The 27,871-nt window shown below is 46.4% G+C and overlaps 1 protein-coding gene across 1 annotated transcript; it reads right to left on the bottom strand.

The window, feature by feature from the left end:
• Nucleotides 1–2,640: 2,640 nt before the first annotated feature.
• LOC141197808 (uncharacterized) lies at nucleotides 2,641–27,025 on the bottom strand. The gene is made up of 7 exons (XM_073662885.1): nucleotides 26,561–27,025; nucleotides 23,188–23,322; nucleotides 22,879–23,058; nucleotides 22,665–22,788; nucleotides 22,484–22,581; nucleotides 22,195–22,285; nucleotides 2,641–3,706 (listed from the first exon to the last, which is right to left on the bottom strand). The coding sequence occupies exons 2-7, from the start codon at nucleotides 23,263–23,265 to the stop codon at nucleotides 2,658–2,660; spliced, it is 1,620 nt and encodes a 539-aa protein (XP_073518986.1). The 5' UTR covers nucleotides 23,266–23,322; nucleotides 26,561–27,025; the 3' UTR covers nucleotides 2,641–2,657.
• Between the last annotated feature and the right edge of the window lie 846 nt (nucleotides 27,026–27,871).

The raw sequence follows: 27,871 nt of genomic DNA, 5'->3' as shown, positions 1-27,871 counted from the left end.
ACATACAGACCCCCAGTTGGACATTTGGTACATATAATTAAGTACACTACATTAGTTGTGATGCAGCTGAAAGTACCTGGGATCTTGTGGTCCTGATGTGAGTTGGGAATCTTTATCTTGTCCGTGGTCATTACACATGGACAGGTTTTACATTTACAGTTGGTGAGGATGAATTTTGTAAGTTTCACCACAAAGGTGAAAATATCCTCCCGGTCAGTTTGCTTTCCCTCCCAGTACCTTTTCATTCTAACAATGTTAGGTTTCTGGGAGATTATACTTGTTCCTTTTATTTTTGGTTCTCCTTAGCTTGCCTTCTTTGCCCTACACTCCCTGACAGAAGTTATGTCGCTTATCCATGTTATGTAAATAAAAGCTTATAACCTGACGTTAAATTCATCCATTGGTTTTATAAATTACTCTTTTGAAAGCTGAAACCCTCCCAAATTTGGTTTAGGTTAGGAAAATAAATTGGCATTAATGCTGAAATATTGATCATTTAATGAACACAGAATGGTCAGATTTTGGTAAGACAAAAGTTTTGTCGCCTGGTCATATAATGCACCCAATCCTAATTTACATCCTCACCAGTGCTCAGTAAATGATCGGTTAATTAGTGGGTGTGTATAAAAAGAAACTCAGCACCCCAGACCTTCACTTGAACTGCAACTTGAGCTCTGACAACATGCCAAAAATCCACCCTGCGACCAAAGCCTTGATTATCAAGAGGCTGGAGACCAGATCCACTGCAGAGGCGGCTGGCACCTTTAATGTGTCTCAGCGTCAAGTACAAAGAATTAAAAAAAGATTTGAAGAGACTGAAGATGTGTTTGACAAGCCCAGGTCAGGCAGACCCCGTAAGACAACTGCACAGGATGAACGTTAATTGGTTAGAAATCCAAAGCAAGCCCCTCTTCCACTGCAGCAGAGCTCCAACAGGCCTGGTCACCTCAAGTCCCTGTGTCAACTAGAACAGTTTGTAGGATTCTGTCTCGAAATAGCCTCCATGGTCGAATCAGTGCCCAGAAGCCAGCACTAAACAAAAGACAAATAAAAAACCATGAGGCATTTGCAAAGTCCCACAGCCTGCTAAACAAATGGACGCTGGGAAAGTGGCAGAAGGTGGATTTCTCTGATGAATGTTCAGTGGAATTACACCACAGCCGCCGCAAATACTGCAGGAGCCCTACTTGAGCCCGTATGGATCCAAAATACACCCAGAAAGATCATGGTCTGGGGTTACATTCAGTATGGGGGGGTGCGAAACATGTGCAAGGTGGAAGGCAATATCAATAGCCTAAAATATCAAGAAGTATTAGCTACCTCTTACATTCCAAATCATAAAAGGGGTCAAATTCTGCAGCAGGATGATGCTCCATCTCATCCATCCATCTCTACAACAAAGTTCCTCCAGGCAAAAAAGATCAAGGTGCTCAAGGACTGGCCAGCCCAGTCACCAGACATGAACATCATTTAGCAAGTTTGGGGTAGGATAAAAGAGTAAGCTTGGAAGACAAAACCAAAGAATCTAGATGAACTCTGGGAGGCATGTAAGACTGCATTCTCTGCTATTCCTGATGACGTCATTAATAAATTGTATGAATCATTGTTGAACCGCATGGATGCAGTCCTTCAAGCTCATGGAAGTCACACAAAATATTAAATATGACTCTAATAGCACCACAACTTCATTCATCAATGTTATGCAACATATATTTTTATTTTAAGATAATTATTTGCTTGAATATCACATTACTTTCTGTGGGCGACAAAACTTTGGTCTTGCCAAAATCTGACCATTCGGTGTTCATTAAATGATCAATATTTCACCATTGATGCCAATCTATTTTCTTAACCGAAACCAAATTTGGGAGGGTTTCAGATTTCAAAAGAGTAATTTCTAAAACCAATGGATGAATTTAACATCAGGTTATAATCTTTTATTTACATAACATGGATAAGCGACATAACTTCTGTCAGGGAGTGTATATGAATGTATTTTAGTTTCTCACTCAGGGTTTTCATATTTTACTTTATACTTTCCTTTCCCCTGGTTGACAGCGTGTTGTGGCCTCCCCTCTGGTTCCTCAGGAGGTACAAAAAACTCCTCAATGGCCTATTAAGAGAGGTCCGTGGCGTTTTTAGTTGTGCAGCTAGGGCCTTTATAATCTGTACAGAGACTAGTTGGGTGTAGTTGCGGCATTCTTCTCTTTGTGGGTTCTCTGGTGGCTATCAAGATTTGCTTTCTGGTTAAAACATTTCCCACATTTTGAACATGAAAATGGCTTCTCCCCTGTGTGAGCTCTCTGATGTTTGATAAGATTTGATTTCTTTGCAAAACATTTCCCACATACTGAACATGAAAATGGCTTCTCCCCTGTGTGAGTTCTCTGATGTTCGATAAGCGTTGATTTCGCTGTAAAACAGTTCCCACATTCTGAACATGAAAATGGCTTCTCCCCTGTGTGAGTTCTCTGATGTTTGAGAAGATTTGATTTCTGTACAAAACATTTCCCACATTCTGAACATGAAAATGGCTTCTCCCCTGTGTGAATTATCTGATGTTTTATAAGATTTGATTTCTTTGCAAAATATTTCCCACATTCTGAACATGAAAATGGCTTCTCCCCTGTGTGAGTTCTCTGATGTTCCATAAGTATTTATTGCTCTGTAAAACAGTTCCCACATTCTGAACATGAAAAATGCTTCTCCCCTGTGTGAGTTCTCTGATGTGCAATAAGTTTTGATTTCTGTACAAAACATTTCTCACATTCTGAACATGAAAATGGCTTCAACCCTGTGTGGGTTCTCTGGTGTGTAATAAGATTTGATTTCTCTGTAAAGCAGTTCCCACATTCGGAACATGAAAATGGCTTCTCCCCTGTGTGAGTTCTCTGATGGCTGATAAGATTTGATTGATTTGCAAAACATTTCCCACATTCTGAACATGAAAATGGCTTCTCCCCTGTGTGAGTTCTCTGATGTGCAATAAGATATGTTTTCTCTGTAAAGCAGTTCCCACATTCTGAACATGAAAATGGCTTCTCCCCTGTGTGAGTTCTCTGATGTCTGATAAAAGTTAATTTCTTTATAAAACATTTCCCACATTCTGAACATGAAAATGGCTTCTCCCCTGTGTGAGTTCTCTGATGTGCAATAAGATTTGATTTCGCTGTAAAGCAGTTTCCACATTCTGAACATGAAAATGGCTTCTCCCCTGTGTGAGTTCTCTGATGTCTGATGAAAGTTGATTTCTTTGTAAAACATTTCCCACATTCTGAACAGGAAAATGGCTTCTCCCCTGTGTGAGTTCTCAGGTGCCTAACAAAATCTGATTTCTGATTAAAACATCTCCCACACTTGGAACAAGAAAATCTATTCTTCGCTTTGTGAATTTTTTCATGTTTAAGAAAAGACTTTTTGAGGGGAAAACTATTTCCATATTCTGAACGTGAAAATGGCTTCTTTGCTTTAGTAGCAATTTGTTTTTTAATGCTTATTTTGCGACTTTGATTTTCCTTAGTAGTCGGTAATGAATCAGAAGACAGGACCTGTTTCATAGGATCAGATGACAGATCTTTGCTGTGAAGGGATGATGGTATATCTGGAGTAATGGCATTCATTTCAATTGTATCCTGTGGGATCTCAAAATTATCTGATTTGAAAATTGAAGATGTCAGGTGTCCCTCTGATCTCCTGGTACAGACATCTGCCAATAATAAAACCAATTATTATTTTTTAATAAAAATCCTTGTAATTATATATTTTTGAACATTTCTACTTAAACTGTCCGTAAAAATGGGAAGTTATGCAAAAAAATCTAATTATTCACCAAGACAATGACAGTTCACAGTCTAATAGAAAACCTCATAGGATGAACCAGAAGAGTGTAGTGTTCAACTGTTTATTCATTCTGCCTCCCAAATATGGAATAAGAAGCCACCAATGTTATGTAGGTGAAAATAATACCAATAAAAACTTCTACTCGCAAAAAAACAAGTCACCACTCAGGTCCATCATCTGTTAATGGAAAAACAGAGGTTTCCACATTATTAGTGGCTCAAAGGCACTTGAAAAGCAACATGGCTTCCATAAACCAATCCAGCAATATCTTACCTCTCAAAGTGAAATCTCCCCCTCATTCTGAGCCTTGCAATGCGCCCAAACCACATTTAGCCTCCATGTATTTGGCATTACTATAGTGAGAAGAACCCACTTAATTTACGGTGTGTGTCTCCTGGAGCACAATCTGGTCACTATGTGTTGGGTTATAAAATGACAAATGTGCAATTTTCACTCTACAAGATCCACTGCGTGCTAATTTCAGGAAAGTGGCTTTGGAGTCAAAATAGTCACTTGTCCTATAGATTAATTCACTGAGGAATATAATTTCCAAAATGGAGCCACTTTATGGTGATTTCTACTGCTCTGGTTTTCTGCCATTTTGTCATATAAGGGCTTCTGCAAATGGTGGGTCCCATCTCCTCTGGGATCTCCTACTGCAACATGTGCTTCTGTCACCAGGAGCCATCTTTTTCCTTGGGAGCCCCATGACAGCACCATACGAGAGAGTAGGATCCACCCCTATTACCCGACAGGAAGCCCTGAGCACAAAATAAAAAGGCAACTCCCACTTCCTCCTTCAATGTGGTTTCATATCCTCAAGGATGTAGAAGCCTGGAGCTCACGGCAGGAGCAGCCGTGAATCATGGAACACCAGTGAATCATGGAACACCAGTGAATCATGAAACACCATGCTGTGTTCTATAGCAACCTCTAGTGAGTGGCAATAAGCAGGGGCCCAGTTGGGCGCTGAAATGATAACATCAGTCTGGAAGAATCTAAATTTAATGATTCCGTACCTACCTACGTTTGTTTGGCCTAGGCCTCATGGCTTGCGTATTGAGCTTCACGGCTAGGCCTCATGGCTTGCGTATTGAGCCTCACTGCTAGTGTGTCACCCTGGCCTGGATGCCACAAATATATTAAAGCTGTGTCTGAGAGCAAGGGGGAGGTTCTCTAGTCAGGGGAACATTAGCATGCAATGCCTCCTGTCTCAGGCCAGTAGGGGGAGCTGGCTGCCCCTATAAAAGCTGGTACTGGGGGCAGGGTTAGGGAGAACCGGATGACCTGTCTCAGGACTGAGACGTGTCCCAGAGCAGAGCAGGGACAGAAAGTTGTATTGCACCTAAGAGGAAGTGTGGCAGGAGGAGAGCCACAAGCCAGAGACAAGAGGAGAAGTGAGCCTGTCTTGGCAGATAGAGGACTTAATCTACCAGACTTTGGTGTCTGAGGCTGGGAGGATTCCACATCCCCAGCAGATAACCAGTTCGCACCGGACTGTATATTCCTTGGCCTAAGAAGCCTGGAGGCCCTGCCACAACAGAAGGGACCAGCAAAGCCGTACAAGGCTGGGAGCAGAAAGGAACCCACGTCGCAGGCCATACAGGCGAGAATACACGGAGAGCTCGGAAACGTGGGCTGTTACCCTATAAGGAGGAGATAGCCAGAAGGAGCACAGAAAGCACGGTAGGCCTACACCCTCACCCTGACCAGGGCCAATTTCCCCGTTTCTCTCAGACATCCAGGTCCCCTCCTAGCCGGGACTGTTTGTGGGTCAATTTACCTGTTCTAGTAAAGACCCTGGACTGCAACCTGTTGTCTGTGTGCTCCTTGCTCCTCCAGCACTATCAGCACTGGGACTCTCACTACCATCACTCCCAACATCCACTACACTGCCCTGGGGCCGCACTCTTCCCGTGGGAAGTCACACCATCCCAGCTGCATACATCATCAGCCCCAGCGGTCTGCCTTGCAGCGGCGGTTCCTAATGACCGCAAATCCACGGGTGGCGTAGTCGGATAATATCAACAGCACATAACGGACTACCACTGGCCTGACCACCCTGAGCCACGGAACCGAGTTGCCACTACTACTCCCACCGTTTCCCTATTGTCCGGATCCGAGTGCCCCACGGCCCAGGGGGCGAGTCAGCTTTGGCGTAGTCAGCAGGATTGCAACCAACCCGCCACAAACGGGTATTGCGTGCCTGAAAAAGACTTTGCACTTACCTGAAAAGAGGTTTCCCGCCGTCCTGAGCCATTTCCCGCCATTTCCAGCCATCTCCCGCCATCTTCCATCGGTTCCCACCATCTTCAGCCGTTTTCCCGCCATCGGACGCCATCTTCTGTACGCCGCACGGGAAGAAGAGGGGCGTGGACGTCCAAACCGCGCGAGATCCGAAGCTCCGCCCCACGCACCGACGCTGCGCAAGGTCCTGGAAGGGAGAGAGAGCGACGCTGACGTCATCAGGATGCGACACAAGGTCCTCGTCCAGAGCAGCAGCAGCGGAGCCGCGGCCTACAGAAGAGGATCGTCGGAAGGTAGGCCACGCTTAACTAGGGGGGAGGAAGATGTCGGACACAGAGGCACCCATTACCACCAACGCGGCTGCAGCAGCGGTGATGCCCTTTTCCCTGCCCTACATCCCTGGAGCGACCTGGCTGCCCAAGTACTCAGGGGAGCCCCATGCCCTAACTGACTTTAAGGAAAGGCTGTACAGTTTGTTCCAGGTTTACCCCCTGACAGAGGAACAGAAGGTTAGCATATTAACAGGGCAGTTAACTGGCGCAGCCCAAAGGGAGGTAAAGTCATGGCCCGCTGAGGAGAAAAGAACCGTGAAGGGTATTCTGGCCCGGCTGCGGGGTACCTTTGACACACGTACCTAAGCTGAAATTAAAATGAGGTTCTATGGATGTAAGCAGCGGGCACAGGACAGCATCAGAGACTATGCCCTAAATTTGCAGGAAGCCCTAAGGGCCATCCAACAAACTGACCCTGGCAGTGTGCAGGAAACGGATAGACTACTAACAGAACAATTCATAGAAGGTCTGCTGTCCAGCGCCCACAGGGCCCAACTGCGCCTCATATTCTTTCAGAACCCTGATCTGACCTTTGCCCAATTTAAGGACAGGACCATAAGGGTGCTCCGTGAACCTGCAACCAGTGGCGCTATAAACCCCCGGCCCCCTGCTCTCACCTACCACCAGGAGGGGCGCCCTCCTCTATGGACCCCGTGGGGGCTGATGCACAGGCCCTGAACCAAGCCCCGTCGAAAGACCTGCACCACCAAGTCCAGGAGCTGACCAGGAGCGTCGCGGCATTGACCAGGACCGTCCAAGCGTTGCAAGTGGACCCGTCAAGACCCATCGAGCTGGCTTCAAGTCCGGAGGATGTCCCGTGGCGTCGACAGAGGAGGATCCCGTTGTTCCGAGGGAGGCCCACAGACCCCTACGCAGAGGATGGACAGCCCATTTGCCGTCGATGCAACCAGCCCGGACACATTTCCAGGTACTGTAATTTAAACGGGTCCAACCTGGGGCAGAGGGCCAACCCCCAGGCCCTTATAATTGGCGTGATAAGTACGCTGGGCGGCGCCCGGTTTTACTCGTGGTGCTGGACGGTATCCCCATGAGTGCCTTGCTGGATACTGGGTCACAAGTAACCACTATCCCTTATGTACTTTTTAAGCAGTATTGGACTGATGCTGATATCACACGGTATCCAGACAGTAACTTGAGCATCATCGCCAGTAATGGCTTACCCGTGCCGCAGATGGGGTTCAAGGAGATGACCATTAAAATTGGTAAAGTTGAACTACCGGCACAGGGAGTGATTATTGTGGAAATTGACCGTCGTGAAAGTCACCCTAAAATAACTGTGGGTACTAACGTGATTGAAAATTGTCTTTCAGAGGTAATTGTAATTCTACAACAGGTGGCGGTGAATGCTTGTTCCAGCCAACAGAGAGTCCTCAACAAGGAGATAAAAGCCCTGATGAGACGGCAGCAGGTAGAACTTTCTGGTGGTGAGATCGGTAGCGTAAGACTGAGTGACCCATTCCCCATTTCCATGCCTCCGAAAAGTGAAATGATGATCTGATGTCGGACTGCAATCGGGTTGAGAGGTAGAGACAACCAAGCCATGGTAGAACCCGCATACTCGGACAGCAGGCCCACCATTTTGACAGCCCGGGGGGTGGTTGATGTCCGTCATGGGAGGGTGCCCGTCCGCATCCTCAACATTGGTGAGAGGGAAGTACACTTACCCAGGTACGCTACACTCGCCAAACTGTTTGTGGTCGAACACAAAGCTATCAGGGCCGTGGAACCCTTGCCTCCATCTCCACAGGCAGAGGGTAACGGCTCCCAGAAACAAAAGGAGGACTGGTGCCAGAAACTCCATGTGGGTGCTGACTCCACTCCCCTGCACAAAAAACAAGGAGTCTACCGGGTGGTACAGGAGTACGAGAGAGTCTTTAGTAAACACCCGCTAGACTTTGGCAGAGTAAAGGGGATAGAACACCACATCCCCACAGGGAGCCACCCACCGATAAAAGAAAGACACAGACCTGTACCCCCTGCACATTATCAGAACGCAAAGGGCATGCTAAGAGAAATGAAAGAAGCTGGGGTCATTACAGATAGCTGTAGCCCCTGGGCAGCCCCCTTGGTTCTGGTGAAAAAGAAAGATGGCACCATGAGAATGTGCGTAGACTATAGACAAATCAACCGTATCACCCATAAAGACGCATACCCGCTGCCTTGAATAGAGGAGTCTTTAGCCGCACTAAAATCAGCTAACTTCTTTTCTACTTTGGACCTTACTAGCGGGTACTGGCAGGTTCCTGTGGCAGAGGCTGACAAGGAGAATACCGCCTTCACCACCCCGATGGGACTGAGTGAGTTCAACTGTATGCCCTTCGGGCTCTGCAACGCACCAGGGACCTTCCAGAGGCTGATGGAATGCTGTCTAGGGCACCGAAACTTCGAGACGGTCCTCCTTTACCTGGACGACGTGATCGTCTATTCGAAGACCTACGAGGACCATCTGAAGCACCTGGCCGAGGTGTTCGAAGCCCTGGCAGGCTATGGCCTGAAGGTGAAACCATCGAAGTGTCACCTGCTGAAACCAAAGGTCCAGTACCTAGGGCACGTGGTAAGTGCGGAAGGAGTAGCCCCCGACCCTGACAAGGTCACGGCAATCAAGAGCTGGCCAAGCCCCTCGAACATCAAAGAGGTGAGACAGTTTCTCGGGTTGGTAGGCTACTACCGAAGGTTCATCCCCGGGTTCACTAAGATGGCAGCTCCTATGCAGGACCTCCTGATCGGACAGTCTAAGTCCAGAAGTCAAAAGCCACCCTTCAAGTGGGATAAACCGGAAGAGGAGTCCTTCCGCCAGTTGAAGATGGCCCTCACGGGGGATGAGATCCTGGCCTACCCTGATTATGGCCAGCCTTTTATTCTCCACACGGACGCCAGTAATGTGGGACTGGGAGCCGTACTGTCCCAAAACCAACAGGGCAGATAAAGGGTGATCGCGTACGCCAGCCGGAAGCTGAGGCCCACCGAGAGGAACCCGGAGAATTACAGTTCCTTCAAGCTAGAATTCTTGGCAGTGGTGTGGGCCGTAACGGAACGCTTCAAGCATTACATGGCCTCCGCAAAGTTCACCGTGTACACGGACAACAACCCGTTGACACACCTGGACAATGTAAGACTGGGTGCCCTAGAACAGCGGTGGATGGCCTGTCTCTCCAACTATGACTTTGTGATCAAGTACTGGGCCGGCAAAACCAATGCCAACGCTGACGCCCTATCGAGGAAGCCTCACTTACCTGAAGGTGACGAAGACCCAGAAGAGCTGGAGGAGATAGAACTCCCCGTGTTTCACCGGTATGGAGCCGCTCAATACTCCCACCGCGTGAAGGAGGAGGATCTAACAACCGTGACGATCAATCCCCTACCTCACCACAGCTGGGCTGAGACCCAAGATAGTGACCCTGCCATCCGCCTGGTGAAAGATCTGCTGACCCAGGAAGATGCCCGCATGGATCCGGATGCTCCAGAGGAAGCTAAGCAGCTATGGAAAGAGAAGAGCAAGCTGTTCCTCTACGAAGGCAAGTTGTGCAGAAGGATTGTCAACCACCGGACGCACGAGCTGACCTGGCAAGTCGTGGTTCGAAGGCGGGATGCAGCTATGGTCCTGGGGGCTTACCATGACAGAGCGGGGCACTTCGGTTGGAAGAAACTGGAGTTCCTGCTAAGAGGACGGTTCCTTTGGGTCGGCATGAGAGGAGCTGTGGAGAAGTGGTGCAGAGACTGTGGCCCTTGTCACCTAAGGAGGAAGGATCGCACCAGCCAGAAGACACCCTTGAGGCCCATCGTCACCACGCAGCCTCTTGAGCTGGTAGCTCTAGACCACGTCAAGTTGGCTCCAAGCCGGTCAGGGTACATCTACGCCCTGACAATCGTGGACCACTATTCCCGTTTTCTCGTGGTGGTCCCGGTAAAAGACTTGACAGCCCAAACAGCGGCCAGAGCCTTCCAGCAATACTTCTGTCGTCCACACGGGTATCCGGAACAGGTCCTGAGAGACCAGGGTCCAGCGTTCGAGGCTGAAATCTTCCAAGAGTTCTGCAACCTCTATGGCTGTAAGAAGATTTGTACAATGCCTTACCACCCCCAAACCAACGGGATGTGTGAGAAGATGAACAATATAGTCATTGATCTCCTGAAGACGTTGCCCCTGGAGGAACGCAGCCTGTGGCCAGAAAAACTGCCGGACCTAGTAGACCTATACAACAATATCCCTGTGAATGCTACAAACTGCACCCCGGCTTACCTGATGCGAGCCAGACCAGGTAAGCTGCCCGTAGACCTGGAGATGGGAGTCCTAACGCCTGAGGACACCTCCCTGGATGCAGACTGGGATACAGAAAGGCAACTGCTGTACAAGAAGGTACAGGAGAGTGTGGAGAGGAGCCTGGCCCAGGTGAGAGAAAGGCAAGAAAGACTCTTCAACCAACACGCCCTTGCTGGTCCCCTAGAACCTGGTGAGCAGGTCCTGAAGTGGAAGAGAAGGCTACATAAGTTGGACGACCAGTGGGAAAGGGAACCCTACACCGTACTGCAGTCTGACCATGACAACCCAAAGGTGTGCGTAATCACCAAGGACGGAGGAGAAACCACTAGTGTTGTCTCCAGGGACCACCTCAAAAGATGCCCCGAGCAACTCCGTAGTGCAGAAGAGGATCAGAGTGACCTTGAACCCGCAGAGGACAAGGAAGAAATGATCAGCACCGTTCTCGGAGAATTCCCTCAGTCCTGGACTCGCATAAATGATGCCATAGTGGTACCCGTCCTGCATTTCCTGCAACCGGCACAGCAACAACCAACACCAGAGCCGGAAGGTGAAGAGGAGCAAGCAGTTCCAGAGGCAGAAGAGCCTGCACCATCAGCCCAGGAGAGTCAACCCTCTGCTGACAGTGAGCCTGCCATGCCTGCGGTAAGCCAAAGGACCCGCAGACAGCTGCCTGCCCTACCTGTACACCCAGCTGGTAGCTGTACCCCTAACGCTAGTGGGGAAAGCCAGGTTGGTCCACCACCAGACAGTGGGCTACGTAGGTCAACCAGGAGCACAAAGGGGCAGATACCCGCTCGCTGGAAAATATAGAGCGCGCTAAGATTGTAAATGACCCTGTTGCCAAATATTGAATTCTTTGCAAAGTTACATGCATGTTTGGTAATTCTGTGTTTCAGTTTCTTGCAGCTACCGTAAGGACTCAAAGGTTATGGACTTTTTATAACCGGGACCTTGTATGGACTGCGTTCGGAGCCTAGCCCAGGAATGAACTAAGACTGTAAAGGACTTGGGGTAGGACAGACCCCCACCTGGTTAAGGCTCCCTGTTGTGCTGGTGATATGGACACCCGATCACAGGCCACACTGTGACCTTAAGAACTCAATCTGTGCGTCGTCTGTCTGTTAATGTTTTATGGTTATGCATATTGTCTTTGTTTATTGTTTAGTCCCGGAGTACTAAATTTCACTAGGGGGGAATGTGTCACCCTAGCCTGGATGCCACAAATATATTAAAGCTGTGTCTGAGAGCAAGGGGGAGGTTCTCTAGTCAGGGGAACATTAGCATGCAATGCCTCCTGTCTCAGGCCAGTAGGGGGAGCTGGCTGCCCCTATAAAAGCTGGTACTGGGGGCAGGGTTAGGGAGAACCGAATGACCTGTCTCAGGACTGAGACGTGTCCCAGAGCAGAGCAGGGACAGAAAGTTGTATTGCACCTAAGAGGAAGTGTGGCAGGAGGAGAGCCACAAGCCAGAGACAAGAGGCGAAGTGAGCCTGTCTTGGCAGATAGAGGACTTAATCTACCAGACTTTGGTGTCTGAGGCTGGGAGGATTCCACATCCCCCAGCAGATAACCAGTTCGCAGGGGACTGTATATTCCTTGGCCTAAGAAGCCTGGAGGCCCTGCCACAACAGAAGGGACCAGCAAAGCCGTACAAGGCTGGGAGCAGAAAGGAACCCACGTCGCAGGCCATACAGGCGAGAATACACGGAGAGCTCGGAAACGTGGGCTGTTACCCTATAAGGAGGAGATAGCCAGAAGGAGCACAGAAACCACGGTAGGCCTACACCCACACCCTGACCAGGGCCAATTTCCCCGTTGCTCTAAGACATCCAGGTCCCCTCCTAGCCGGGACTGTTTGTGGGTCAATTTACCTGTTCTAGTAAAGACCCTGGACTGCAACCTGTTGTCTGTGTGCTCCTTGCAAATCCAGCACTATCAGCACTGGGACTCTCACTACCATCACTCCCAACATCCACTACACTGCCCTGGGGCCGCACTCTTCCCGTGGGAAGTCACACCATCCCAGCTGCATACATCATCAGCCCCAGCGGTTAGCCTTGCAGCGGCGGTTCCTAATGACCGCAAATCCACGGGTGGCGTAGTCGGATAATATCAACAGCACATAACGGACTACCACTGGCCTGACCCCCCTGAGCCACGGAACCGGGTTGCCACTACTACTCCCACCGTTTCCCTATTGTCCGGATCCGAGTGCCCCACGGCCCAGGGGGCGAGTCACTAGGCCTCATGGCTTGCGTATTAAGCCTCACGGCTAGGCCTCATGGCTTGCGTATTGAGCCTCACGGCTAGGCCTCATGGCTTGCGTATTGAGCCTCACGGCTAGGCCTCATGGCTTGCGTATTGAGCCTCACGGCTAGGCCTCATGGCTTGCGTATTGAGCCTCAAAGCTAGGCCTCATGGCTTGCGTATTGAGCCTCAAAGCTAGGCCTCATGGCTTGCGTATTGAGCCTCAAGGCTAGGCCTCATGGCTTGCGTATTGAGCCTCATGGCTAGGCCTCATGGTTTGCGTATTGAGCCTCACGGCTAGGCCTCATGGCTTGCGTATTGAGCCTCACGGCTAGGCCTCATGGCTTGCGTATTGAGCCTCACGGCTAGGCCTCATGGCTTGCGTATTGAGCCTCACAGCTAGGCCTCATGGCTTGCGTACTGAGCCTCACGGCTAGGCCTCATGGCTTGCGTATTGAGCCTTACGGCTAGGCCTCATGGCTTGCGTATTGAGCCTCACGGCTAGGCCTCGTGGCTTGCGTATTGAGCCTCATGGCTTGCGTATTGAGCCTCATGGCTTGTGTATTGAGCCTCACGGCTAGGCCTGATGGCTTGCGTATTGAGCCTCGTGGCTTGCGTATTGAGCCTCAGGGCTTGCGTATTGAGCCTCAGGGCTTGCGCATTGAGCCTCACGGCTAGGCCTCGTGGCTTGCGTATTGAGCCTCATGGCTTGTGTATTGAGCCTCACGGCTAGGGCTCGTGGCTTGCGTATTGAGCCTCGTGGCTTGCGTATTGAGCCTCAGGGCTTGCGTATTGAGCCTCAGGGCTAGGCCTCATGCCAATTCAGGTGTGGGTTTATGTCTAACGTTGGCCTGTCTGAAGGTTTTTTCAGACCGCTTCATAGTTGTGGAAAAACCTGCCACGTTAGGTCTAGAATTTTCCTCAGCTGTCTGCCTCACAGGGGGTTGCCCGATTAGCCAGGCAACTTGGGGCCTGTAGATCTGTTTCACTAAGGTCTCAAAGCTTCACTACCCTTTACTAGCAATATTACTGATATTGGTAAGGAAGGTTTCTAGTCGATGCCCTCGGTCTGGGGTGATTCTATTAAATACAGTCCAAAGGATAGCTGCTGAGTCCAGATTCAGTCAATCCCTCATACTTGGATAGCATATTGAAATAGTCTGCATTTAACATTTGTGTCCCAGTGGTCTTCTTGGTAAAGGTGTGAATGGGGGCGCTAAAAGAATAATAACAATTTAAGTCCAGTTGATCTTCACAATCTAGGATCATTAGTAACGTAACATAGGTTGAATAAAGACCTAGGTCCATAAAGTTCAACCCTTTCCTATTTTAGGTGCTGGAATCGCCTTTCTTCCACCCGTAATGAGTGCCCCTGGTCCTTCGTATGGTTATTGGAGGGAATAAGTCATGTGCTAGTCCTTTGTACTGACCACACATATATTTATAGATGTAAATGAGATCCCCTCTGAGGAGTCGTTTTTCTAAGCTAAACAAGCTCAACTTTTTCAACCTCTCATCATATGAGAGGCCTCAATCTCTTTAGATGAACTGGCTGATAAACATCTACAGCTCAGTCCCCCCCCCTCCTCCTGCGCTAAGCTTAAAAGAAACCACTATAAGTCCACTTAAAACTCCTACCTAGAGTCTTCGAATGACCTTTTGGACGTTAAGTGATTAAACTCTCTATACCAAATAGGAAATGGTAGGAGGAGCTGCGAGTTGTACTCACCGGTGGGGGGCTGAAAATCCAACATTTGCCCCAATCTACCCTCCTGGTTTAGAGTGATAGGAAACTTGATCGTGCCAAGAGGGCGGCACTATACCGGTCTGACCTCTTAAGGGAGGTATGAGTTGGTTGATAGACCACCAATTGCCTCAATCTACCCTCCTGGTATGGAATGGTAAGATGAACTTGATTGTGCCAAGTAAGGCAGCACTATACCGATCGGCCTTCCTAAGGGAAGTGCGAGCTGGACTCACCGGTATCGATGGTTGATAAACAAAACATTGCCTCAATCTACCCTCTTGATTCGGAATGGTAAGATAAACTTGATTGTATTGAGTTGGCCAGCACTACCGGTCTGCCCTACTAAGGGAGGTAGGAGTTGGACTCGCCGTTATGGGACTGACGAACCGGTAAATATCCCAGTCCATCCTCCTAATGGAGTTGCCCGACAGACACGATTATACCGGATCTGGTAAAATTATTTCAAGACCAGTGTATTCTCCCAGTTAGAAGTGCAGATGGACTAATTGGAAACTAAGTCAATGGAGCCATATTACACTATGTATTCTTGGGATTAAAGTCATAAACTGGTAGACTCAACTAAGTGGCGAGTTGGTTAAATATTCAGTCAGTGCGCTCTTGGAGTGATAAGACGGCAGCGCTGCAATAAACCTATAAAAGGAGGAATCAGTGGATGAGTTAAAATGTCCCCGTACCCGTGAGACTCCTGTGGTGAAGGAGAAGCATCTTTGCAAGTTAAGACAAATGCGTTCACACTGAGGTAAGACCGTTCTGATTATTACTCAAGCACAGGATGATACGTACTTATGGTACATGTTTAACGGGACGGGATGCTAATACCTTAGCTTAAGACCATCTGAGATTTGACCAATACCATAAGAGATCTAGATCTCTTTCTGAATGAGTTGCTTTGGAAAAAAAAAAAAAGTGTATCAGAGGTGATGGTTATCACTCGGTTTACTTAGTTTCTTTGCTTGAAAACTAAACTATTTGGCATTTGAAGTACTTTAATCTAACAATCTCCATGGTTGGATTATAAAGTTGCTGAATTGATGCTATTATAGGAGAATAGCGTAAATACGATCATCCCTGCATGAACGGTGGATTGTGACTTTTCTTTTGGAATAGCTTAGATTTGTGTCTTACCCTTTCTAGGTACTTGGCTAGATTGTGGTAGCCAGAAACTCCCCAGGATGGAAATCTCGAACTATAAGTGTCCGTTCAGCTTAAATACATTTCTTAGGGGAACTTAACGTTACACCTTAAGGGATATAGAGTACTAAATATTTCTGCTGGTTTTGAAATCCCCATTTTGGCAATCTGGGATGCTCTATCTACTCTTGATAGCATAGAGTTGAGTAGTTTTGAACGATTATGTGATCATTGACCCTAAAAAAGATTCTTATGGCCCAGATCTTGGCCTTACGTGGGGCCTTCAATTGAAAATGCCAAAAATATTAAGGTAGAAACCCTAGTCAAAGCCTAGTTAAGGTTACCAGGTTCCCTGAATCAATTAACTTCTGCTTCTATTACACGCCGAGTCTTAGCACCAGTTCTTATATACTTCAGTTGTTGGTTAGTTGATTTAATGAAAACAGAATATCTAATCAAATCTAAATCAAATCAAATCAATATCTAATCAAATCAAAAGATATTCAACCATGTATATAAGTGAGGTCTCTAAATATAGACCTTTCTCTGGGAGATAAAGAGGAAAGAGTGTTGTAAAAATCCTGTTTACTCTTTTGGCGCTTTTGGTTTAAGCTCCAAATCGATAGACATTATGTTGATTGTGAATTTTTTAGATATCATTCAATCTTGAAGCACTATCTGTTAAACTAGGATATTCTGGGTATCTTTCTTCAGGTGTAAGATCCTACAGGGGTGCTCCCTCCCTATTGAAGGACTCCGTTGCTATGGTCTCTCGTATGGTGCTGTTATGGCGGAGGGAAAAACGATATTTACTCACCGGTAATTTGATTTTCCTGAAACCCATGACAGCACCCTAATTTTCCCTCCCTCTGACTTTTGGCTGATGGTTCTTAGTCTTCTCTTCTCACAATGAAGAATGTGCTTGAGTGAATGTATAAATAAAAATGATGATGAATTGGGTGACTCTTACTTGACTCCTGGAAACCACATTGAAGGAGGAAGTGGGAGTTGCCTTTTTATTTTTCGCTCATGGCTTCCTGTCCAGTAATAGGGGCGGATACTACTCTCTTGTATGGGGCTGTCATGGGTTTCAGGAAAAAAAAATTACCGGTAAGTAATTACCATTTATTCATTCTGCAAGCAGTGCTGGTGATGGAAGAGACGTCGGAAGAACAAGCTCTGGGTGGCGCTGGCTCTGTCCAGCCAATAATAGCCCCAGCCCCCCGAGGAAGCCAGACATGGCGAAACTTGTTGGGGTGGCTATGTATATATTTTCGGTAGCACTAGGGAACCTGTGTATGTCCTAGTAAATAATGTGATCAACTAATCTATGAACTGCAGACATAAAGGAAAACTATAATTAATATAATGAGCTCATGATATCAGATGTATTCTAATACTATACAGTTTCTAGAGACTTAATATCAGAGTAAGGGCACAGACAAACTAGTGTAGTTTTAATTTACTTCTTTACCACATTTTAGTAAAACAGTAATAAAAGACATTTTTTTATACACCCCTCAACCAGGGTTTTTTTTACCCTCTCGGTAATTTGTCAATATGCATATGACAGAAAATACCCAAAAGTGACAAAATTCTAAAAACTGCACCCCTCAAGGTGCTCAAAACTACATTCAAGAAGTTTAGTAACCGTCCAGGTGTTTCACAGGAATTAATGGAATGTGGAAGGAAATTTTTAGGCTTCCTCCAAAATTTGTTGTGCATGCTGATACTCCACGTGGGGGAAAACAACAGTTTGGGTGCATGGCAGGGCTCCGAAGAAAAGGATCGCCATTTGACTTTTTAAATGTAAAATTTGCTGGAATAATTAGCGGACGCCATGTCGCGATTGGAGAGCCCCTGATGTGCCTAAACAGTGGAAACACCCTACAAGTAACACCATTTTGGAACCTAGACCCCTCAAGGAACTTATCTAGAAGTATGGTGAGCTCCTTGAACCCCCATGTTCTTCACAGAAGTTTATAATGTTGAGCCGTGAAAATACAGAAAATCTAATTTTTCCCACAAAAATGTTTTTTTGCCACACATTTTGCTTCTTCACAAGGGTAACAAGAAAAATTGCACCACACAATTTCTTCTGCAATTTCTCCTGAGTACGCAGATACCCCATATGTGGGAGAAACTACTGTTTGGGCGTACGACACAGCTCAGAAAGGAAGGAATGACGTTTCTTTGATGGAGTGGTCTGCGGGTGTCATGTCGTGTTTGGAGAGCCCCTGATGTGCCTGAACAGAGGAAAACCTCCACAAGTGAACCCATTTTGGAAACTATACCCCTTAAGGAATTTAGTTACCATATTATGTGGACTATATAATGCATTTTTTAACAAGAAAAAAACTCTTGTTTAAAAGTGTGTGCGTCTTATAGTTCAGAGGCGGCTTCCTGTGATGGAGTAGAAAGTGGATACCGCATCCTCCCCAATCACAGAAAGAGCTGTTGTCTATTCTTCTGCTCTGCACTGATCTATGTGACCGGTGAAGAGCAGGAGAGGAAGCTTACCAACAGAACAGAGGCTGCAGGAGCCAAGCAGCTGAAGGACCTTCTGCAACAGTAATTCCAAGACCTTTCAGGTCTGCGAGTGTCATGTCGCTTTTGGAGAACACCTGATTTGCCTAAACAAGTGACCTCTTTTTGGAAACCTGACCGCTCAGGGAACTTATCTAGATGTGTGGTGAGCACCTTGAAACCACAGGTGCTTCACAGAATTTTACAACGTTGATCTGTGAAAATGAAAAAAAGATATTTTTCCCACAAAAATGTTGTTTTAGCCCTAATTTTTTTCATTTTCACAAGGATAGCAGGATAAAATGGACCCCAAAATTTGTTGCGTAATTTCTCCTGAGTATGCTGATACCCCATATGTGGACGAAAACTACTTTTGAGGCACAGTGCAAAGCTCAGAAGGGAAAAAGTGCCATATTGGAGTTCAGATTTTGCTAGACTGGCTTGAGGGTGCCATATCACATTGGCAGAGCCCCTGAGGTGCCAGAACAATAGAACCTCCCCCATAAGAAACCCTATTTTACAAACTAAACCTCTCAATGAATTCATCTAGGGAAGCAGTGATCATATTGACACCACATGGGGGGTCACAGAATTTTATACTATTGGACAGTGAAGAAAAAATAATAACATTTTTCCCACTAAAATTTTGTTTTAGCCCTAGATTTTGCATTTTCACACTGGGAAATGGATAAAAATGGCACCAAAATGTATCCCACAATTTCTGCTCAATGTAGAAATACCCCATATGTGACTGTACATTACTGCTTAGCCACACAGCGAGACTCGGGAAGGACGGAGCAGGACTCCATATACAAAGCCCATAAGTGCTAGAAGAGCAGAATCCCCCCTCAAGTGACCCCATTTTATAAAATATACCCCTTTGGGAATTTATCTACAGGTGTAGTGTAGATTTTCACTCCATGTTTTTTTTTTCCAGAAACAAGCAGCAGTGGATGTTGCTGAGTTAAAATTGCAAACTACCTTTGTAGTGACCAGTACATTGTAGTGGCCAGTACGTTGTAGTGCCTGTATATTGTGCCTAGCTCATGCTTCTGGAGACATGCACCCGTTAATTAGGCCGACTCTCATCGCTACACAAATGCCAAACATATGGACACTAACTGCGGTTTGGGCACACTGTGGTGCTCAGAAGGAAGGAGAGCATTTGCATTTGGGAGAGCAGAATTTGCTGAATTTCTTTTGAGGAGCAACGAGCCATTTTCACTTTTCCAGAGCCTCTGTGCTACCAGTAACGTGGTTAGTCCCTCATTATATGGGAACTATTGGCAGTGAGACAACGTCGAACTAGTAGGAGACGCCCTCTAGTGGACGTGTTCATTATCAATGAATATAGGTGATACCATGGAAAAGAGAATATAGTTTCTCTTACTGGTGACAAATTAATAAATTAGAACTAGTGATGAGCGAGTATGTTCTGTTAACCCTTTCAGCGAGCATGCTTGGGCGATGGCCACTTGTTTTTCTTTACTTAGCTGCTTTTTTCTTGCCATGATACAAATTCTAACAGTCTATTCAGTAGGACTATCAGCTGTGTATCCATCTGACTTCTGCACAACACAACTGATGGTCCCAACCCCATTTATAAGGCAAGAAATGCCACTTATTAAACCTGAAAGGGCACACCTATGAAGTGAAAACCATTTCCGGTGACTACCTCTTGAAGTTCATCAAGAGAATGCCAAGAGTGTGCAAAGCAGTCATCAAAGCAAAAGGTGGCTACTTTGAAGAACCTAGAATATAAGACATATTTTCAGTTGTTTCACACTTTTTTGTTAAGTATATAATTCCACATGTGTTAATTCATAGTTTTGATGCCTTCAGTGTGAATGTACAATTTTCATAGTCATGAAAATACAGAAAAATCTTTAAATGAGAAGGTGTGTCCAAACTTTTGGTCTGTACTGTATGTGTTTTGAGATACAGTATTTGCATGTCATTTTAGAGAGATTAATTTTCTCTCATTATCATGGTATTTATTTTGTATTCTTTATGTTGCAGAACGGCTTCTCCTTATTTTAATCACTGATCATCATCCTCCACGGCCCACAGGCTGATCCACTTACACCTGTTCACCTCCTGTGATATTTCCAGGCTTATTATTCTTTTGTCCTATAGTCCTGCACGGCGTCCATCCCTCATCCCACAGTGGAACGCAAACTCCCCTGTTCTGTAACGCACTCTACCCACTCAGTACACAGTCTTCTTGCTTGTGGAACGCAGGACGCAGCCTCTGACATGCACGTCCTGCACCGTGGAACGCACGTTCGCCCTCAGTTTCTCCAGTCACACCTCCTATGCCTTCAGGCAATTGATAGCGGCACTCGACACGGCGTCACTTCCGGTGATGTCACTGCTATCCAGACACCGCCTCCTATCGCTTCAGTCCACTTCCAGGAACGTTACACCAGCGGTTCACTCTGATTGGTCTCCTGGGACATTAGGTCCCGCCCTCTGACCACATATACTAGGCTTTCTCCTCCCTTGACATGGCGACCTTTGGAACCAGCGGCGGATGCCACGTTTCACGCCTGTCATACTTCCTGCTCTCACTACTGGGTAGGTTTCTACATATATCTGCAGGTACCGATTGGATAATTCCCTATGAGGCTGATGTTCTTATAGCTGTTTGTCTCCCTAGATCCTGTCTTTCCACTGAGACACTGTGTCCTTCCTGCTTTCACCTTTAACTATATTCCTAGCAGTCTAGTAGGTCACACTTATTATTATTATGAGCTCTCTATTGTAATGTTATTGATTTTCAGATGATTATATGAATTTCAGAAATACCTTATGACAGTTTGTTTCTACTACCATATTTTTCGGACTTTAAGACGCACTTTTTTCCTCTAAAATTTTGGAGGAGGGGGGGGTGCGTCTTATAGTCCGATATACATAAAATACTGTGGCTGTGGGTGGTGGGGGATGTGGGGGAAGTGACAGTGGCGGAGTAGCGGTGCGCAGGAGGCAACTGCCGCCTTCTGCAGCCTACATTGTGCCCACTACTAAAGAAAATTAATATTTATGGCTCCCCACGCCCATGGACGTGGGGAGCAGTGAATATTAAATTTTCCTTAATAACCGGCACACTGTGCCTGCAGCTCCTGGTAAGTATGGCACCCTGTATGTATGGCCTCTCTCATCCCGGTATGCATGACCCCCTTCATCCTTGTATGTATGGCCCCCTCATCCAGGTATGCTTGGCACCCCCTGATCCCCCTCACGCGGCACAAAAAAAAAAATAAACTTTCATACTCACCTCCTCTCTCCTCCAGTGCTGTGTCACGCTATGTGCCTGAATAGTCACTGATCCCCACGCCGGGACTGTGTGCGTGGGGAGCAGTGACCATTCATTCTCCCTAATAGCGCGCACACTGTAGAGTGACCGCTATTAAAGGCAATGAATATTCACCACCACTTAACAGGGCATCATGGCCACATTTTTTGCTTACATTTTTTTTTATTTTCCTCTTCTAAAACCTAAGTGCGTCTTATGGTCCGGTGAGTCTTATAGTCCGAAAAATACGGTACTTTTTATGCTTTTGTCTGATATATGTAGTTTTTAATTTTTTTGTCTTTATGCTGCAGTACACACTGATGAAGGTTTTAAGGACCAAAACAATAGTATCTGTGTTGGACTGCAATTAAATACATTAAAATTATGCCTGTCTGAGTGCCAAGATTCATTTGCTATTTGAATGGCTTTGACCCTACTTGTTCACCTATTCCAGCAGTGCTGCGGTTTTCTACACTATTATCTGAGATGAATCTGTAACTTCTCTGCATTTAGTGGTCACTACTCACCTGGGTAGTCATATGTAGGAATATCCTCTTTACACCGCTCATCACCCCTCACATATGTCTCTGTAGTATTAATATGAGTCAGATCTTCACCCTGAAACAAATATTGAAAGAGTCACAGACAGATGGAGAAGTCCCATCTATGATCAGCTCTAATCCTGCCATCTCCACCGTTCTCATTACACAAGTATAAAACATATAATACTGGTGGATAAAACAAGACTGAGCACAAGACCTTCACAGCTGTCTACACATCATAGGGGAGATCTCATGACACCTTTTCTCCATCTACCTGATGATCCTGAGGAACATTGGGATCTTCTTGTTTACAGTCCTGTGGAAGAAGAGGACGGGGACATCTCTCTGGTGTTGTCCTCTTACTGGATAGATCTGGAGGAAACACATAGAGGGACTGAATTCATTGTTTAAATACAGATAATTATAGGTCGTGTGTATTTAGTCCTGTCTATTACCTGGTGATGTGAGGGGCTGGGGAACCTCCATCATGACGTCCTTGTACAGATCTTTGTGTCCTTCTAAATACTCCCACTCCTCCATGGAGAAATAGACAGCGACATCCTGACATCTTATAGGAACCTGACACAGAAAATGATACCGTCATCCCCCCGATCCCTTCATAGTGTTACTGTATAATGTCCCAGCATTCCTCATTCCCAGCAGTGTCACCTCTCCAGTCAGCAGCTCAATCATCTTGTAGGTGAGTTCTAGGATCTTTTGATCATTGATGTCCTCATGTATCAGGGGGTGAGGTGGAGGCCCTGTGATTGGGCTCAGGGGTCTCCTCCATTCCTCAGACACAGGGTCCTGACAGCGCTCACTAGAGGTCTTCTTCACTACTGTGTAACCCTAGTTATGGAGAGACACATTAATAAATCTCACTACAGACATTTCCAGAGTCCTCACCTCTCCAGTTCTGTCCATCTGTTATTCCCATAGATAAGAATGATGTAATGTGACATCATCAGAATCTCTCACCTCTCCAGTAAGCTGGAAGAGGATCTCTAGGGTGAGGCGTAATATCCTCTCCGCCATCTTGTCCCTGTCCATATCCATGCTTAATGAATGAATCAGAAAAATTTTCTTATTTAGGGGATCCGATATTGTAGAGACCTGAATGAGAAGAACATGAGCCGATGTAAATTCATAAAAATCCTGAGTAATAATACAATCACTGGAGATAATAAAGGGAAACATATGAGATTTACTATTTTCTACTATTTAGTTTTCTTCTTTACATCTAGTAATAAAACCTATACAGTGCCTACAAGTAGTATTCAACCCCCTGCAGATTTAGCTGGTTTGATAAGATGCAAATAAGTTAGAGCCTTCAAACTGCAAATGAGAGTAGGTTTTATGAACAGAAGCATAAATCTTACAAACCAAAAAGTTATGTTGCTCAGTTGAATTTTTTTAAATTTTAAACATAAAAGTGTGGGTCAATTATTATACAACCCCTATGTTTAATATTTTGTGGAATAACCCTTGTTTGCAATTACAGCTAATAATCTTCTTTCATAAGACCTGATCAGGCCGGCACAGGTCTGTGGAGTTATCTTGGCCCACTCCTCCATGCAGATCTTCTCCAAGTTATCTAGGTTCTTTGGGTGTCTCATGTGGACTTTATTCTTGAGCTCCTTCCACAAGTTTTCAATTGGGTTAAGGTCAGGAGACTGACTAGGCCACTCCAACACCTTGACTTTTTCCCTCTTGAACCAGGCCTTGGTTTTCTTGGCTGTGTGCTTTGGGTCGTTGTCTTGTTGGAAGATGAAATTACGACCCATCTTAAGATCCTTGATGGAGGAGCGGAGGTTCTTGGCCAAAATCTCCAGGTAGGCTGTGCTATCCATCTTCCCATGGATGCGGACCAGATGGCCAGGCCCCTTGGCAGAGAAACAGCCCCACAGCATGATGCTGCCACCACCATGCTTGACTGTAGGGATGGTATTCTTGGGGTCGTATGCAGTGCCATCCAGTCTCCAAACGTCACGTGTGTGGTTGGCACCAAAGATCTCGATCTTGGTCTCCTCAGACCATAGAACCTTGAACCAGTCTGTCTCAGAGTCCTCCAAGTGATCATGAGCAAACTGTAGACGAGCCTTGACATGACGCTTTGAAAGTAAAGGTACCTTACGGGCTCGTCTGGAACGGAGACCATTGCGGTGGAGTACGTTACTTATGGTATTGACTGAAACCAATGTCCCCACTGCCATGAGATCTTCCCGGAGCTCCTTCCTTGTTGTCCTTGGGTTAGCCTTGACTCTTCGGACAAGTCTGGCCTCAGCACGGGAGGACACTTTCAAAGGCTGTCCTGGCCGTGGAAGGCTAACAGTAGTTCCATAAGCCTTCCACTTACGGATGATGCTCCCAACAGTGGAGACAGGTAGGCCCAACTCCTTGGAAAGGGTTTTGTACCCCTTGCCAGCCTTGTGACCCTCCACGATCTTGTCTCTGATGGCCTTGGATTGCTCCTTTGTCTTTCCCATGTTGACCATGTCTGAGTGCTGTTCACAAGTTTGGGGAGGGTCTTAAATAGTCAGAAAAGGCTGGCAAAAGAGATCTTTAATCCACACATGTGAAGCTCATTATTCTTGGTGCCTGAACTACTTCTTAATACTTTTGGGGGACCAAACAGAATTCTTGTGGTTTGAGGGGTTGAATAATAAATGACACTCTGAATTAACTTTTAACGTTTTTAAAAAAAAAAAAAAAAAAAAATTTGCTGCAGTGCATTTCCCACTTCCAGGCTGATCTACAGTACAAATGTCACAATGCCAAGTTAATTCCGCATGTGTCAACCAGCTAAATCTGCAGGGGGTTGAATACTACTTGTAGGCACTGTATATTTTAGGCCACAGACAACAAGCAGTTTCTTCCTTGGAGTCTGTAGCTGAACACGTTTCTCATAGACTCATCTTCCTTATTGCTAATTCTCGTCTCATTTATCGACACTGGAATCGGCATTAACAATACTGCAGGAGATATTCATTACACGTGACATGAGAAATAACTACTTCATGATGAGGATGACATTTTGATCTTCAACTACGGCTCTAGAAACATATTTGGCCAGAGTCCTGTCACCCACTAGATCACTACCGGCCGTCTATATGAATGTTTCCCGTCTTCCCCGGACTGTCATCTTCTAACACGTTAGATCTCATGTCTTATTCACACACAGAAGTTTGAGACATTATAAAAGCTTGTTTGTAAGAACACCAACACAAGAGGTATTTGATGCCAAATTCTCCATATACAATGTATTTTTTTTCTCTGGATAGGATAGGAATTTTTTAGCATTTTCATGTAGGTTTCCATATATTATATGAAAAACACCCCCAAAAAATAAAATTGGGGATGGAGGTACTGTGGGAACATTATACAGTGTGTGGGTGGATGGCGGTACTAGGGGAACAGTATACAGTGTGTGGGGGCCAAGAAAGGGGCACTGTACTATGGGAGCAATACATGATTCATTCACAAAAACACCCTAAACATAACATTTTTAAAACCACCCCACAATTTGTGAATCTTCAGGATAAATCGCTTTCTAACCATTTTATTATTAAGCTAAAGTGTCTAAACAGACTTTCTTTCAAATCCATAAAGGGGCACTTTTCCGCGTTTGTCATTCAAGAACTGTTGGAGGATTATTAAAGATGATAGTTTTCCCACAAATTAGATGGGACACCTGTGGATATTGGTGGATTTTACCTGCTACATTTCTGTTGTGATTTACTCGGTAAAGTGCCCTTGTGTTAAAGGGGTTGTCCACTACTTTATATGATCCCCCAATGTATTCCCCCGGGGCCCATAAGTGTTTCTCAATACTTTGTGGTGCCTTTTCTGCCTGTGAGTGGCGCTATCACTGGCCGCTCACAGGCATCACGTGACCCCTGGCTGCAGTCAGCTCTGACATCCGCTCATGTCACGTCAAGTTCCGGCTGCAGAAGGTGGTACTCACTGATACGTTTCACAGTGGACGCTGGGCTGTGGCGTGGGTTACCCAGCACGTCACACCCGGCATCCACCGCACGCTCTTCCTCTCCTCATTCATTGGGAAAGCGAGCGGGGGATGCTGGGTGTGATGCACGGGGTAACCCCGCCCACAGCCCAGCATCCACCGCGAGGAGCGCGTCACTGATGTTAGTCTCACTTGATGTGACATCAGTGACGGGTCACGTGATGCCTCTGAGTGGCCAGCGGTAGTGCCGCAAGGAGGCAGAAAAGGCACCGCAAGGTATTTACAGAAACATTTCTGGGCTCCGGGGGGGGGTACGTTGGGGGGTTCATATAAAGTAGTGGACAAATTCTTTAAAGTGGACATTGGACAAACGTCACGATCAATTACAATCAGACTGAAGAAACAACACTCCTCTGTTCGGCTCTATGAGTCTAGGATGAAATCCACTGCGGCCGCTGCAAGAAAAGAATGAAGAAGAGCAGAAGTTTGGGGAGACCACCGTGGCCAGACATTTCCCGGAGATGGTGATAAAAGTTTTGATCTCCGATGGTCGGTGTTAGAAGAAACGACCGCAGCGGATTCACAATCACAACGCAGTAAACTTCTACAGAGACGTGTTCTGGATTTACTCCCTGGAATCACTTTCTCCCAAAGAGTTAAATGACGTCTGTAACTTTAATGTCTTTCTATGAAGCTTCTTCTCTGAACTTTATTCCTCTGTTGTCTGTCGGGGAGTTGTTTTCAAAAAAAATATTTTTGGGTGTTTTCTTTCTTTTAGTTTACTGGATTAGTAATGGGGGTGCCTGATAGACTTCTCTGGGCTTCTGTCCTTCATCCTGCAGTCGTCTGAATGGATCTAATGTGGACGGGAACCAGCTAAGCCGCATTCTATCCACAGCTGTTACCTCACTGTTCCCACCACACAGAGACCCCAAAAGAGTCTCCGTGCTGAAGGGGTTAATGCCCCCTGCGCCCAGTAATGGGGTCTTCACATACCTCCACCTGCAGAGCCGCCACCACATATATGGCTGTTCTGTGCGCACAGGAGCTGTGATGAGGTCACAGGAGGGGAGGAGTCAGGGGTCACATGATCAGGGGCCTCAGTGGATGCAGGACTCTGCTGTGCTGGTTGTCATGGTGCTGGATGAGCTAAAGTTTATGTGTGGGGTCAGGAGGGGTTTACAGTGTGGATGTAGCAGAGCCACGTGTGTACGAGGTGTACGGAGCAGAGCCGCGTGTGTACGAGATGTACGGAGCAGAGCCGCGCGTGTACGAGGTGTACGGAGCAGAGCCGCGTGTGTACAGATCGTGTGTGTATGGAGCCGTGTGTGTACAGAGCGGTGTATATATGGAGTTGTGTGTGTACGCTGTATACAGCTGTATACTCCCAGGTTCGGGCGGAGACACCACGGCTCTTTATTAGACGGGAGAAGAACTGACACTGGACATTCAAAAAAACTGCGCTTGTGTGGCACCCTGCTATTCACAGGTACCACAGGACCCAAAAGGGGCATGGATGGACCTCTCCACAAGAGGCCCTCATTACACACAGACACCTCCACCCTTCCACCTCATACCACCAGAGGGAGCCTGTTAGGGATATATACTGGAGGGTGGAGTTAGTTAGTTAGTTAGTTAGTGAGCAGAGATTGTGCTCAGTGAAGAAGCAGCTTCTGTCAGCTGCTGTGCTGAGGGCAA

This window comes from Phyllobates terribilis, unplaced genomic scaffold, assembly GCF_046119375.1.
Source record: "Phyllobates terribilis strain yellow unplaced genomic scaffold, ASM4611937v1 Scaffold_88__1_contigs__length_6355796, whole genome shotgun sequence".
Classification (NCBI taxonomy): Eukaryota; Metazoa; Chordata; class Amphibia; order Anura; family Dendrobatidae; genus Phyllobates; species Phyllobates terribilis.
The sequence above is the reverse complement of the archived record's forward strand: the minus strand, read 5'-3'. Positions and strand labels throughout refer to the sequence as shown.

Excerpts from the sequence above, each read along its gene's own strand:
- LOC141197808 (XM_073662885.1), bottom strand. The coding sequence starts at position 23,265 with ATGGATATGGACAGGGACAAGATGGCGGAGAGGATATTACGCCTCACC. Across the intron at positions 23,059-23,187 it reads TCTTCCAGCTTACTGGAGAG|GGTTACACAGTAGTGAAGAA; the intron begins GTGAGAGATTCT and ends CTCCATAACTAG. Across the intron at positions 22,286-22,483 it reads ATGTTCCTCAGGATCATCAG|GGTGAAGATCTGACTCATAT; the intron begins GTAGATGGAGAA and ends TATTTGTTTCAG.